Here is a 16,072-nt window from a genome sequence, read left to right on the forward strand (position 1 = left end):
TTCCCTCTTCCCAGCCCCTTACATGGCCATTCCCATTTCCGTTCACACCCCACAAAGTTCTCAACGCATGACTCCTACTTGTGCAGCTCCGCACGAAGGTGTCCAAGGCCAGCGCCGTGCACGAGATGAGAATTTGGAAGATCGTGAACTGCATTAGGAGAAGCCTATTTGCAGGGTGCGCATCGATGGGAGAAGCCCACTTCCAAGGTGGGTTGTATTGGGAGAAGCGCACTTGCGGGGGCGCACCGTGGTATGGAGTTCGATATCAAATGTGGGATGCACGGAAGTTTGACAAACGCAAACAAATTCGCAATACTTTTGCATGGGATTTCCAAAAGGATTTTACAACTGTTCGATATAGGCAGTAATTCGATATATCCAGGATCGACTGTATTTTGAACTGTGCTTGTTTTTGTAAATAGCGTACATAGCGCTTCCTGGTCCTTTCTCACTATTGCTTCCCTCTTTACTTCACCACACTATCTTATCCCTTTTATTTTTACTGGTTGCAGCTAGGGTGCTTAAGGTATTAGACAGCAAATGCCACAGGCGACATCATCATTCCTTTTTTTTTTGTATTGTTTTAAAACCACTGCTAGTACTACATGTGCTACACGCATAAACAAATGAAGTAGAGTCTTGGTGATAGGGTCACTGCTGATATGAGTTTTGATGTTATAAAAATTCATTAAATTTCCATATGTGAGGCACATTGTGTACAATATGCAGCACTTCGTATGGTGTGAAAACTCCTGCACCACTGTGGATGGTACAAGCTTGAGAGCCATGACCACAATGGCAGTAATTGTGAGGAGACCATGATGGGTTTTAGATCTTAATGGCAGCGGCTCAGCAAGCTCCAAACAGCACAGCTAAAAAATGGGTGTGGTAGAAAGGGTGGGATGGTGTTTGCATGTCGCGTGCACTGTGCACGTCTGTTACCACGCTGCCCACACAATGGTGATGCCGAGATCACCCGTCGAGCACTGAGTGATGGCATTCTCTGACACATACACATTTGTGGTTTCAACTTCACAGGCATTAGAATGTTCAGGGATTCATATCAGCCCAGTGCAGCTCCGAGGATTCCAGCGAGTCATAAACAAATCTGCACGAATGCCTTTTGCATGCTTTGGCATACATATTGTGTCCTTTTTTATGGTTATACAAATATTTCTCATGGTCCAGTGAGATTAGCATTGTTGAGATTCTACTGTGTAACTGTGTGTGTGAGCCTTCAGTGAAATCAGTTGACATTAGCGTTTGTCTTGTCCCCCTGTCTCTTTTCATCTCGCTTACACTCTACAACTGTTTCGAAAAACAGACCATTTAAAGCTCAACATCAAGTTTTGTTAACCTTGTTTTGAGGCTGTAGAAGCAGAGCATTGGAAAACTTCGTCAGTGAAAGTAGATTCACATACAGTGATATCTTATGCCATTTCTTTACATATCAGGTTTTATGGTTCCTGCTTCAAGTACAGTGAAACCTCATTATGATGAACTTGTAAAAAAATCTTAAAATAGTTCAATATATCCGAAATTCATAATATAGATTGTCTACAAAAAAAAACTCACGATGGAGAAGCTATCATTAGTCAGCGAAAGAATGACAACTGGGAGAGACTTTTTCCGTGATTTTAGCACCATTTCGAAGCCGCTTGTAGCGATCACAGAGGCCGCAAAAAAACGAGCGGAAAATGCTAGTTGTCTTCGCCGCACAGCACCGCAGCACGGGGCGGCGGCGACGGTGGCAGATCAAATGCCAGCTAGGGTGGCTTCCTTTCATTACAGTGGTGTCGCGTAAAATATCGTGGACGGCAGGACAAAAGGTGTCGCTATTTTCGTAACCTCCGCTCCGTGATAGCTGATGTGAACTAATGGCTGCTGGAAAGCCTCAACAACTGACCGTATCGCTTGTTGCGGGGCACTGTCATTGGGTGCGAGAGGCTCAAAAGGGCGCCGACTGCCTGGCTGCCAGCTTTTCTCGCCACTATACCTTCTGTGGCGCTGTTGACAAAGCGAGGTAAAGCGTGAACTGTGGCACGAAAGGGCTGCCTCCTGCCATCCGACCGGGCACAGACTGGCGCTTGGCAGTTCGATATATCCTTTTTATATCAAACCACGTTCGATATATGGGGTAAAAAATGCATGTGTTTGTTGAAAATATTTAGGAACAGTTTGATATAGCCAATAATTCGTAATATCCATGTTCATTGTGACGACCACAGGATAAAAAATGACCTTTATACTTTCTTTCCACAGGACCTAATAGCCAATCTCATTTTAGCTTCTACTTAGCAGCTTCCAGTCTATTTAGCTTCCAGTAAAACGATGAGAGAAGTGGAGAGAAAGTTTTAGAAGTGGTAAAAGGAGACTTTCACTTTATGTGGCTTCTCCAATACAGAACACTCAAATTTTCACATTGTGGCATTTGTATAGCAGAGACCTTTCATTCCCTAAGTAATTTTACAACTTTGCGACAAATTTTCACAGTTGCTTTTATTTCCAGAATGTCATGTGAGAAAAAAAAAGAAATTTAAATGACTGGCAGTTGAACACGGAGAGTCGCAGTACTTTAAAAATTTCTGTTCCGTTTCATTGAGCCAGTTCCTCCCAGCCTCTGGTGTGTTGGTTAGAAATGATTGGAGGCGTGCGAAAGTACTAGAGTAGTAGAACTGCGATAGCAAAAGGTAGATTACACAGCCAGTCATGATATAATTATGGCCTGTTTAGTGCGCACACCAAATGGTAATGTGTAGAGTAAATATTGGAGTGGTTCACTTCATTTGTTTATTCCTCTTCTGTGCCACAGCATTACAATAATGGACTTCTAAGCAGTTGTTATACAAATACCATATTAACTCATGTTAATTGCACCCTCATGTAATTTGTGCACCTCTGATTTATTATTCGGGTTTTTTAAAAACAGACTTTTACAAGCACATTTTACGGTCCATGCTGCGCCAAACCACCAGCATACAAGCGGGAGCGCACAAGGCAGCCTTAAAAAGATCGACGTGGTGAGGGCGTGAATTGCGTGCTGTTTACTCAGAATGCTCCTGCTAGTGGTCACTTTCCCGAATGGACAGTTGCGAGAGCAAGCTTAATGTAACCTTGGATGCATGCAGGAATCCGAAACTACTGAAACATTGCTGTTTTGTTTTCCGCTAGTCAGCCGGGCTGCACGTGAGGGCGCTGTTTTATCGCCTTTCATCACCATTTGCTTCTGACTGCTGGTTTTTCGGTTACGTCACTGCACAAATATTGCTTTGCGCTGTGCACACGACGTCATGCCATTTCGCGGAGGACTACATAACATGGGGTGGCACAGGAGGGGGCATGTGTCTAATATTTGGAGTGTGTGTGTGTGGGGGGGGTTGATGTATAGGCGGCAGTATACAGTATATATTGTGCGTTATGACTATTGTAGCTTTTTACGAAGTGTACACGACAAGTGTAAGTTGAATATATCCTTTTTGGAAGCCTTAACTTTAAAAAAAAAGGTGCAGAAATTATGCGAATAAATACGGTAATGCTCGGTTTGCTTCATAGGCATGACTCTGCTTGCGTGTTTGACGTGAATAGGCACATGTGCCTTTATTTATGTTGTTGAACTGAAAATTTTACAGAGTTTCACTGAAAAGCAGGATCTCTGCGAACCATAGGAAGGATATCCTCAAAGATGCTTATGAGTATCGAGACACATAGTTATTAATCACTGTTCTAGGTCCCATGCATGGCTTAAAGCATTGGTGAAGGCAGGAGAAATATGGTATTTACTCACATGATGGGTGCACCTGCTACTTGTAGTTAAATTGTAAGTTTTTGCTAATATATATTATTCTCTCGTGTTATAAATGCACTTCCCAAATTTTCAAAATTGTGTTTGGGAAAAATTGTGTTCATTAATAATGTAAATATGGGAAGTTGTTGGTGGAATGGTAACTAGTGTTTGGCTTTTTAGCTGGCAACTTGTTTGAAAGCTGTCATTCACTGTGTAAGCTTAGTTGGTGGGAATGCTGTTTATACTTTGAGATCAGTCACGCAGGCTTCATTTGGGGCCTGACGCTAGGGCCAACTTTGCGGGCGCAAAGCGCAATATAAGGCAGACTTACATAGTGCAAGGGTTGGTTTTGTGGACACAGTACAGGAAAAAAAACTACACGAATGTAATGTAAAGAACAAGGCTGCAGTATACTGAGGTTTGTGTAGGAGTGTATAAGCAAAAGTACTGGAAAAAATAGCTTTTTATGTATCGTCTTAGAAACGCGAGGCCGCCATCAAGCCTCAGTAAAATGTGGCAGATGGGGCCACCGTTGCTGCATGGAAGTTTCGCGCATCCCCACGTTTGGAAAGAAACCGCACAAAAGATTCTCAGTCGAGACATGTATGAAGAGATGCACGGAGTCCCGCCACGCTATTATGTACCACGTCCCCCATGGGCTTTAAAGGCCTTGTTGTAAAAACTAAACTTCCAGTCGCTCGACTGCGTGGCAAGTCACGCCTCCCAAATCTAGTCATTTTTGTCTTTTCATCGTTTTTCTGTAAGCTTGTCATTTGCATTCTAGTCATTTTTAAATAAAAGTTCCAGTGACTTGCTTGTTGTCCATTTATAATTGCTGTCCTATAGGGGCTTGGCAGCTATAACACAGCGCTGATCTATATTTGGTCACATAGCAATTTAAATGGTGCTGAAGTTCTAAAATTAGTTATTTAGGCCAAAATATGATGTTGCACAATTGCCTCTAGTTTAATTAAATTATTGCCAAAACCATGATCTGATTATGAGGCACGCTGTAGTGGGGGACTCCGGAGTAATTTGGACCACCTGGAGTTCTTTAATGTATCTAAATCAGAGTACACGGGTCTTTTCGCATTTTGCCCGCATCGAAATGCCCCTAGCACCCTTTTTATGGCACAACACCTTTTTGTTCCCAAAGGCTTCCTCCTTACTATTTTACTTCTTGCAAAGTCAATTTTTCCACTTGGCAATGAGCCTTGAGCTGCTCCAAAAGCCTGTTTCCCTGCTCCAAAATGCCCTTTTGGCTCCTCCAAAAAGCTGCTCTAAAATGGCTTCAGCCTATCACATCACTGCAAATGTTGGTTCTCAGCAACAATTAAATGAGCTCTCTTCTTGTGCACCAAGCTGTTGAAAAATTGTGCGGCAGTGTGCGAGTTCAGTGTCGCAGAAAAGTGCATCAGATACCGATACTGACAAAAGCTGCAACAGTGTTTTTTTGTGTGCAGTAGCAACACCAAGCCTTCTGTGCACCTGAAGTGGATAGCTGGCATTAGAAAGTTGCACCATAGCTCAATCCGCAACCATGATCCACTCCCACGCACCACCATTGCGCACATCCTGATTGATTCCTATGTGGTAGGTGTGCGTGCAGTTTGCCAGCACCTGGCGCTGTGCACGTGCAGTGGCGCCCCGCGGAATTGGTTCACTGTAGCAAATCGTCCTATGCTATAATAACTTTATTAATGTGTGATGTAGGCGGCGGTGCAGACTTCGAGGGTGTCTCCCGAACTTGAATAGAACGAAATGAAGGCTTTTACATCTCGCATGTTCTGTCGCATTTTCCTCAGGTCAATGTGTCAAATTTGCATTCGGTGCATCAGTGGGCCTCCCTTAGTGACAAATTTCTCACTACACCTCTGCTGCTCTGAAATGTGATGTGCCATGCCGGTCATCTTAGTTGAATGTTTATGTCTTGGAGCTTCCGTCGACCTATACAGTAAAACCTCGTTAATTGAGATTTTAAGGGACTGGAAAAAACTTTGCCACCTCCCCCCCCCCCCCCCCCCCCCCCCCCCCCAAACTGCCCAAAACCGTCCACATCATTTTCTAATTTATTTAGTGAAAAACTGGGCAATGCTCACCTTCGTTCGAGATAAAACTGCTTAGAAATGACAATTTTGCACAGTCCCACGAAATGCTTTGCTGGGTGCACGTTGTCGGGAAGGTCGAAGCGGAACTGCTCCAAAATGGTAGGGCCTCCACATCCTCCTTCACGGTACGATGCGGCAGCATCGCCTGTGCGGAGGCTTCACCACACTAACTGTGACGAACGGGCAGGTTTGGCGCACTGGAAGAATGGAAGCGAGTGAAACCCGCATTCTTTCCAGAACGGTGAAATGCCTTCTGAAAATGAGAAAAGACCCGCGAATCGCCAGCATCCAAAACGACGCCTAGCTGGGCTCGTCTGGCTGGCAGTGAAGCTCAGAAAACGGAACTCTGCAGCCGGACTGGTATTTTTCGGCCAAGTAGCAGGGGCTCACTGATTGTCATGTCTGCCATCATGTCTTGCAGTTGCATCATATGCTTCGCGAGAGATATTTGGATGCTCGGTTGCCATGCCGGTCATACCTCGACACGGCCTCTTCTGGGGAGCCCATGCAGATTAACCAGTGCTAGCCTAGCAGTGTCCAACACCATTGACTTACATGGGAATTCATCTCAACCGAATTTATCCAGGTTTCCGAATTAACTGGGGTGAAATTATCTAGGTTTTACTGTACGACATTGTTCATTTTTTTAATTTCCTGAAGTTGGGGCCCATTATATATGACACATATCAACCAATGTGTGAGCAAATATGGTATAGTGTGCTTTTGTCTGCATATTGTTCAATTATAATGCGAGGGATCACATTTTACTTCTGTATTCGGTAAAGAAAAACTCATTGCTTTCAAGTAAATATATTTGAGCAAATACTCACACGCATCATACTCATTGCAGTTGTCTGCGCAGATGCAAGTTCTTATGCTTCTCTTTTTTTTTCTACTTTTTGTCCTTGCAGCGTACCAGAAATTCCTTTTATTCCTCATCGAGAAGAGGCACGAAAGATGCTGCCTGAAAACCTGGAGAGCCTTGTCAACCTGTGTCACCCCGGGGAGACATTCCCGCACCTGAGACAGCTTCTAGTCTTAGACTCATATCATGAACCTCTTCTGAAGGGCTTCCTCGTCAGTGTGGGCGGCATGTCAGAAAATTTTGTGAGTTCTTTTCTCTGTGGGGCAGTTAAGTAGTGATGTGCATACTGCTAGGTTCAGCGAAGCAAACTTTAGGGTGCACTCATAGCAGCGGCATCTTTCTCGTGCTTTTAGAGAAATTTCTTTGATCAGGCCACCCTTTGCAAAACTTCTTTTAACATTCTAGATTTGTTAGCTATAGCCTTTTTGTTTTGTAGAATTTATATAAGCTGCATACAGAATTTTTTTGACTGTCTTGAATTTTGATGCAAGGTATTGTTTTGAGTGAGGCACCAGGCTTCGTGTTTACGATCTTGGACGTCTAGGATGTTCGAGTAGATGCGGAATGCTTGGATATATATCATGTTTTGACTGCTGAAAAAAAAATGAAGTTAAAATCACAGAATTTCAGTTGCTGGAATGGTTGTAAAAGGTATAGTCCAGAGTTTGATGGAATATTGTCTGGCGAGGGACGAACATTGCAGAAGTAAACATACACTCGCCAAAAGTTTCGACGAAAAGGAAACAACGTTTTGGGGCCCGTATGGATCCCTTGATCACATAGAGCGCTGCATAGAACGATGGTGGCTTAAGTACGGTTAAAATTGCTTAATGTCCGATTGTAGATCTCTGTAAGATTTCCACGTGTCCTGTTAAGATCATGCTTCGTGTTATGTATATAAAAAGATTCTAAGAGAAGGCACGATGATAAGTTTTTCTTATAAGCGGGAATATACAGCGTATGTTGCACATTATAACCTTTGTCAAGTTCTTTAGAACGTGTTCAGAAAAGTTTTGCGTAATTTGGCTACCCGCACTTTAAGCCTTAATTTAAAAAAAAATGTGCAAAACATGCGAGTAAAGACCTCGATCTCTTTATTAGTTTATTGGTCAAAATTGGGTGCACAAAAGAAAGGAGGAAAAGACGGGCAATTTAGTGTGGTTAGGCCAAATGTGAATTAGGTTTGCTAGCGCTTCGGCTTTTCACTCTTTGTTTGGTTCGGTGCTCAGTATTCAAGGTCAAGCAGGCTTCAGACAGAGATTGGAAAAACCAGGGAGTGGAGGCCTTAGTGCTCGTGCACTAAAGCTGGAGGAGACACTTAAACACTATTCATGATCACTGGGAATCCTCATACTACTTCTGGCGCAGGGGTGCAGCTGTTCACCATTTCAGACCCATTGATTCCAATTGGAATCGCCAAGCTTAGGGGTTACCAGTATTGAACTTAATGAAAAAGTCGGGCTGTTTTTGCAGTAGTTCCGACATTTAGCATATGTTTGCGGCCTTTCACCTGACTGACGTATGCTAGTAAGTAGAAGGAGGATATAGAAACTGCGTACGCTTTGCAGTCGCCATCGCCTGGTGCCACGTCCTCTTTTGCAACGTGTAGGAAAAACAAAACCATTTTTGATTTTCTATGTAAACTTCATGTTACTCCTTCGTGTTAGTCCTTCAGCAGTGGTAGTTTGTAGTTATGCAACACGCCTGACGACAGTGACAATGCGATGGTGACACTGGTATCCTAGATTGCTCACCATTCTATCACCAATTGTTGAAATGAAAATTGACTGCTTTCCTTACATTGTGAGCAAGGTTTGCGTGCTCCCAGCACAAGGATACTGCTTTGTTTCTTTTTGTCACTTAAATTTTTGTGACAAGGTTGAAAGGGGGAGGCGAGCATTATAAATGTTCCTTTTGACTGAGAGAATAAGATGTCGCATCACCTTGGCTGCATAGAATGAGGCAGGTGCACTCTCTTCCATCCAGGGCACAATCAAGCAGGCTCACTAAAGGGGGCTTCATGTACGAGTCATGCGGAAACCTGTATCTGTGGACCGGGCTTTATGTGGAGGTTTTAAGTCAAAGACTGGGAGATACATTGTGTTTGTACTGTTTGACAACGAATGCAATGACCCTTTAATAATGTGTTTCCAATGGTTTTGCTCTGTCCTTTCAGTTCATGACTGGGAAAGAGACCCTTTTGTCTTACTTTAGCCTGGTGAAACAAGACCGGACACTGGAAGAGTCTGTTTATGGGTTTCTCATCAAGCTCTGGGGCGACAGCAAATTCCTGCAGCGGGCACGTCCTAAGTACCTCAAAGCCATGGATCACCTCGCCGTTTCTGGTGCCTTCACCGGAGCACCTCCAGAGTTTATTTTCGAGGCTCAGCGATGTGCCTGGCTGGGAGCATGCAGGTATGTTGAATTGTGCAGCCATTTCGGCCACGGATGATCCAGTCTTGACTGCTACTGCGGTGTTTACTGCAGTTGCGAAAATTTCCTTCTTGAGCTCTGACATTCGTGACCAAGATATAGTTTCGAGAGGCAGGGCACTTCTTAACGGCAGTGTGTTAATACTTTTGGAACCTTTAGGCCTTTAATCACGCTGGTGTCATAAATGTTTAATTCATTAGTTCATGTTTTAGTACCCATGTCAAGACTGCCGTTTCTAAGTAAGATTAGTTGTAAACCTTCAAAATCTCTCAACTCTGTTCAGCTTGAAAGGACCGACAGCTATAATTGTTTTTGGCTTACCAGAAAGCTTGGGTGTCCAGAGTGCCCAATCCTGCATGATTTTGTTAGAAATGGCACAAAAAAAATTCTCAATTTTTGTCATTGGATACTTGTTTTTAAATTCCCAGTGCTGGAAAGAAATGAAAAGTGAGTGTGATGGAAGTCAAAAGCTCGACAAATTGAGGAAGTGAAAAGAAATGCAATGCCAGCCGCAAGAAACGAGAAAGCAATCGTGTTGAATTGTGGCTGCAGTCATATGTCACATACATGGCTTTCATGATTCTTTCGCTACTTTTGTATGGAGATGTACACATGCATGTATGCCATTTTATGCGTGCATTAGCATAAAAGCCCGGATTCATGCCACCTTGTTGTATGGCATCTTCCATTGTTTCACTGTCCCACTCGTTGATGTGAAAGCATTGCTGCTTTTCAACATAAACTTTTTCATGACATCGCAAAGTGCACTGAAGGAAATATAAATGATAACAGAAGATAAAAATCAGTTTTTTAAGAAAAGCCGTAGTGTATTTGTTAATGCACAACTTATGAGTAACATTGTGTGGTTACATTGTGGGATGCAACTTAGAGCACCCTTTAACCTGTGTACATTGCTTTATGCTGTTTTAAGAATAGGGCCCCAAGCTTGCACAGCCATTGGCCACTTTTGACAGTGTTTGCGTGATTGCTGTGGCTAACCCGGTTACGATAGAAAAACATGTTTTAGTTCATTAGAAAGAGAAAGGTAATTACTTTTCAATAGTATGTGTTGTGTTGGCACAAGTGGAGGGAGCAAAAAACGGGAGTGCATAAAAGTATGCTTTTGCTCGAATTGCCCGTTTGTTTGCAGTTTTGTGGAAAAACTACTGCACCAGAACAAGGGCTGCTTCTGCAATGTTTAAATGAAATGTTAATTTCGGTAAATGCTAAGCGTTTTTTTGCTCTGGTAGACACAGGTGCTCTGAGAAAGATCAAAAATGAGAAAAGTGACTCATATTAGGGCCTTAATGGCTTCTTGTCTAATTGACAAAACGCAGTCATATTTGGATCATTTGTGGACCATGCATATTTCGTTAAGTATGCAAAATTTCTTTGAGCTGCACTTGGTAGTTTTTTCATTGTTCAAAATTACCTGTCATCAAGAAAACGTGACCCATGGAGGTTTGGGTAGTCGGTACCTGCCATCTATAACATCTCAGGGAGTAATGTAGCACAACCTGCAGTGTAGCAGAGCCACTATTGCCCGCACCAACAAAGACTGCAAACCACATGGTGGTTTAGGGAGGTGCGCTCACATCCCACGGATTTTCAGTTTCATGTTTCAAAAAATAAATCTATTCTACATGCCTCTGATTCGTACTATTACTGTAAAACCCTAATAATTCGAACTGGTTAATTTAAATCTTGGATAATTCTAGGGATTTCTGCGGTAACGTAACTTCTAATGTAAATTTGACTAGATAATCCTAAACCGCGGCCTGCACCAGCCAGGTTAATTCGAAGTTCTGGGGTGCTCTGCGCGAATGCCCGGTCTTGATTGCGCCGCAAACCGATGAAGCGATGGCCCCTCGAAGCCGCAAGGTGGCGCAGCAGAGTGATGCGGATGATTGATGTGCGAAGTGCCCCAGCATAAAAATTAGTCCATGATACGGCTTGCAGACCCTGAACACGTGCCTACAGAGAAGATGTGCTTCACTGCAATGCTGACATTGATACTGGCTTCAAAGTAATGTGCTCTAAGCGCTTCATCAAGGCACATCTCGACTGAAGGCACCTCCCATTCCTACCAGCGTCGCTGCTTGTCCCGCGACATGACCATTCTTGCTTCATGCCCGCGACGGGTTAATTGCACATAAAGCCAGCCTACGCCATTTCTTTTAGTGGTTTGCCATGATTAAAGGGTTGGATTACCGGAATCTCTCAATACTTGAAGTACCGTCTCGCATAACAGGCCTTTTGTTCAGAAAAACGGCCTTCCGAAATATGGAGGGTTGTAGACCAATACGCGGGATCAACATGCCCATGCCCATGCCCTTGCTTAAGAAAAGGTAATTCGTATGCATATGGTTCAGGTGCGGCAAATTTGAATTGTGCACTGTTTTCCAGCTTGTTCTTTCAGGCGTCGCTTTTGCGGACGAGTGGTAGGTAGCACGAGAGCAAACTTTTGTTAATCTGCGGGGTGCGCAAGGGGCGTGTGCCACGCCGGAATCTGGAACTATAGGAGCGTTTGCAGTACAGTTTTCCACTATTAAGTCGGTACACACACGATTGTGGAAGGATATGTGGAGCCCTAGTTTTTTTGCTTTTGATCTTTATTGACTTCAAACTCCTGCCCTTATGATCGCATCGCTACGTGTTTATTACTTTGAGTTGCGCTGCGTGATGTCATCCCTTGATAAACCACAACTCGCAGCGAGGGCTGCGAGTTGAGGAGTAAACTGATTTACATGCGACTGAGTGGTGCAGCGCAGGGCAAAGTTTCGAACTTGGAACCTTATCGGTCTGGCCGTTTGAAACATGTTTTTGTGCTGCGGCAGCAGAAATTGCAAGCGCTTTCGCATGCATGTGATGCAGGCTTTACACAACAGTATACGGTAACCGCAAAGTTCGTCCAGCAAGGATAGTGCATTCCCGCTACAAAATTTTTTTCCTAGGTACCGTTTTTTGCTGTGCTCGAGAAGTTGAAAAAAATCTTAATATTTTTTGGGGTCCCAATGACTTAAAATAACAAGGTTCTACTTATTGTGTATTACAGCAAATGAGCGGTTAGGTGTTCTTGCTCCCTGTGGATTTTTCTTACATTAAATACTCCGGCCATCCTTGCTTTCTCTTCCATAACTCAAATGCTAGTGTTTTTGCCTCTGGGAGCTTGCATCCTGGGAAGTTAAGTCATGGGCACTTCGTTGTGTGGTTACACTTTGTTAAATGAGTGGTGGCAAAAGGTTGGACATGGTTCAGAATACTAGAGTAGAGGTTTGGGCTTGTTGGTCTGGATGCATAACTAGAGGAAGCAGCGTGAAAAGACAAGGACGAACACAGAAGCTGACAAGACAGATGCCTGCCCTGTCAGCTTCTGTGTCCGTGCTCGTCTTTTTGCGCTGCTTCCTCTGGTCAGGCTCAGAATAGCCTCGCATTCCTGCCACAAGTCAGCGAGTTAAAAACCACACAGGCATTATTGTGAACACATTTCAGTGAAGTTGCTTTCAAGTTGGGAGCACTGGATTTAGCACCACTCTAGTCCAGAGCTAAAGCTTGCGATAAATGTGACATGATGGCTCCATATCTTTGCACAAGTGTCATTCACTCCCTACATAAGATGTGGATAAAAGTGCAATCTATCCAGGACGCTACTGTGTTGGGTGCTGTTTGACCTGTTGGCTGGTCGCAAAAGTGGCGGGCACAAATGGAACAGCCACAAAGAGCAGAAAGTACACAGAGACGTATATTCCATGTTGAAGAGTTCGGTAGAGGGTCAGGGCAATCAAGCATCCATACTTGATGGCTGTGAACACAAGAACACAAAAATACCACACATACTTGTGTAAGGGCCGCGACCCCAACTTGGCAGCCAGTAATCTGGAAAAAAAAAGTCACCAAAAGAATTGCTTCGTGTGTGCAGTAACTGCCTATGACACGGTATGACCACATACGAGTCGGCTCACGTGCCGGGTCTGCCTGGAACCGCGAACATGCGGTGCTGCAGCGCTGCTAACTCATCTTGTGTGCTTGGCGTATACACCAGAAAAGACGAAACGTTATGCTCTGCAAAAAACTAAAATTTGATGCACCCTTGTAGTGGCGAGCTTCTGTGCGGCAACGCACCGCCCGCCAGGCTCAGGCGCCCTAGCAGCACATCGTTTGCTTGGTGTCGCCAGGCCTAGCGTGCTTTGTATGGAAGCTGCAGCAAGAGTGCTTGAATCTAGTCGCGGTTTACTATATAAGGCCTAACCTTGTTACCAGATTACTATCACACAATAACCTCACATTAAAATAAATGTATAATTGATTTCTGCTGGGCCTTTGACACTAAACCACATGCAGATAAGTGAGCCAGACAAATGCCACCTCAAACTAACGGACGCGGGTCGCACTGGTGGCGTGGTGCTCCAAACCGTTGGTCAGATGAGCGCCAGACCTTCAGAGGATCTTGATCTTAACTTAGAATCATATGATGATTGTCAGTAAACTGATATAGCAACCTGTTTTACATTTTGTGGTAAATTCGGGCCGGTCATCAGGCACGCGCCGTATCATCCATACTTTCAATGCATTATGTATTGAAGGATTTGTCAGGACTGCACTGATTCATCATAAAACCGTGCGTTGCAGCATAGAAAAGGAATACATAATCGGGGCTTCACTGTAGTTAGAAAAACTTTGTGGGAAAAATGCCAGTCCCGTGTAAGGGCCGCACCCCTTCAAAACCATGGGGAAATAAGTGCGGCCTGAACACGAGAGTATAAGGTATTAGGTTGTGCAGAAGAGATACAGGCTGGGTTCATTAATGCTCCCATGCATTGGTTATTGCACCACCGAAATGAAAATCTAGTGCATTATAGTTTATTCTCCTTAAGCTAAAATATTCTCGTTTTGGATGTTTCCACATGCAACTTCCATAACACCGCAGAGCATGCAAGCTCTGCACAAAATGGTGCCAGTGGTAAGGATGCGCTTTGTTGCCAGACTGGCAGCAAGATCAAAACAGTGCTTAACTCTCCCGCAAAGCAATGTACGGCTCTAAAAATACACAGTGCTAGCAGAGCTAGCTACTTGATGCAAGAGAAGGGAGCTTGCTGTTTAACTACCGGCTGTAGCCTGCCTATTTCCGGCTTGTGTCTGCCAGGCCTTTTATTGATTTGTTTGTTTGCTTGATTACTAACTCATTTGTCTGTCTGTCTGTCCCGTTGTGCCTTAGGCGGTGCTGGCTGGACAACATTGTTTTTACTTCTTTTTCAGCTGTCCCAACTACTAATTTATGTCTGTCCATCTGTGTCTGTCTGTCTGTCTGTCCGTCCGTCCATGCAGTTTCTGCCAGGGCCCATCTAATTGCCTGCGGTCACATAGGGGATGTGTGACAGGGGTTCCAGTCTGTTTTAAGAATTTCTGATTTTTCAAGCTTATTTTTGCTCAGATGCACGCGTGTTGTTTTAAGGAATCTGATCACTCACTGTTAATCTCCAATTCAAATCTCTCATTCCAGAGCAAAGTCATTTCCAGCACTGGAAGCACTTTCCAGCATGCTTGCGAGTTGGCTTCAGTTTGAAGGAGACGTCAGGAAGGAGGTTCTCAACAAGCTCCTCCGTCTGCTGCAACATGCCTTTAGCAAAGTACGCATGGCCACAGCGCTCAGACTTTGCGAGTCTCTCTTCCTGTACACAGTTTTGGATGACGAAGAGAAGCTGGAAGAAGCATGTGCAATCCTGTCCGAGACTAGATGGAGTGATGATGCTGGCATTGATGCACCCATCAAGAAGCTGAGGTCATTATTGGCGCTGGAAAGTGAGCATTAGAAAATTAGCTTGCTTGTCACTTGGCTTTCTTCTTGCTTGTGTGGGACTTGCTTGAAGGTCCCTACTTTTGCACAGAATATTTGTCAAACTATTATCATTTTTTCTTGCTTTTTCCTATCATAATTGGTGAGCTGCTCAGCATTAATTGCATTTTGTTTGTGCTGTGTCATCTGCATTGCTTATGTAACTTAACAACAAACAGACAATGGTAGAGAGAGGGTGGGCAGATGGTCCTTGATACTGGCAAAGTGAACAAGGAAGGGGAAAGCCTGAGGGTGTTTGCCAACATTTTGAACTTGTGGAAGCGTTAGCAAGCACCCTGAGGCTTTCCCGTTCCTTGTTCACTTTGTGATAACCAACAGACAAGCTATATTTATTTTTTGACAATGCAAGCCAATTTAGGGAAACACAGGTGCACACCTTTCACCTCTGTTCCTTCCTGGTTAAAAGGGTGAGGGATCTGTATAGTGTTTTTAATGGCAGGTAGTGAGCTGGGTTCACTCTTGTTGGGTCTTTTTTTTTTTTGGTGGCAAGCTCCACCCTGTTGTTTAGATGTCCAAGTGCTTCATTGCAGACTGCTAAATAAATCGCTCATATAAGTCCTCATCAGATGTGTGTTCATTTCCTACCATGCATCGAGCATCCTACACTTGCCAGTTTAGAAGCTTGGGTGAGTTGATGGCATTTCGTTCTTCAAACAGCACCCTATGTTCCTGCACCATTGTCTCGTTTGTACTGGTTTAAAAATTAACATTCTATGTTGTTTTTTGCTCAAATAGCTATCTATGTCTGCTAGAATTATATTGTCTCAACTTTCTATTAACAAAGACAACCCAGCTAGCAGGTTGTTGTTGTTGTTAGCCTATCAAAAGATGGCACATACCCACACTGGGGGATCGGCCAAGAATCGGGTGGCTATTCACCTGAACGCAGTTAACAAAAAGGAAAAGCACGTGGGAGCGCAACACGGGTGAATTTTTCGTCATGAACAGAAAAGGGATGAGTGTTTTGATTTTAAAATTTTAAGAATACTAATAAAGAGAGGGATTAAATATTAATGATTTAGTCAAAA

At 43.8% G+C, this 16,072-nt stretch overlaps 1 protein-coding gene across 1 annotated transcript in view; it reads left to right on the forward strand.

The window, feature by feature from the left end:
* Tbcd (tubulin folding cofactor D) overlaps window positions 1-15,606 on the forward strand; it is a 58,830-nt gene extending 43,224 nt beyond the window's left edge. Inside the window, exons 14-16 of the mRNA XM_077627578.1 lie at window positions 6,804-6,999; window positions 8,934-9,172; window positions 14,691-15,606. Of these exons, the coding sequence (XP_077483704.1) occupies window positions 6,804-6,999; window positions 8,934-9,172; window positions 14,691-15,000 (745 nt within the window). The 3' untranslated portion in view covers window positions 15,001-15,606. The remainder of the gene's footprint in view (window positions 1-6,803; window positions 7,000-8,933; window positions 9,173-14,690) is intronic.
* Window positions 15,607-16,072: the final 466 nt, after the last annotated feature.

This window comes from Amblyomma americanum, chromosome 6 (genome assembly GCF_052857255.1).
Source record: "Amblyomma americanum isolate KBUSLIRL-KWMA chromosome 6, ASM5285725v1, whole genome shotgun sequence".
Classification (NCBI taxonomy): domain Eukaryota; kingdom Metazoa; phylum Arthropoda; class Arachnida; order Ixodida; family Ixodidae; genus Amblyomma; species Amblyomma americanum.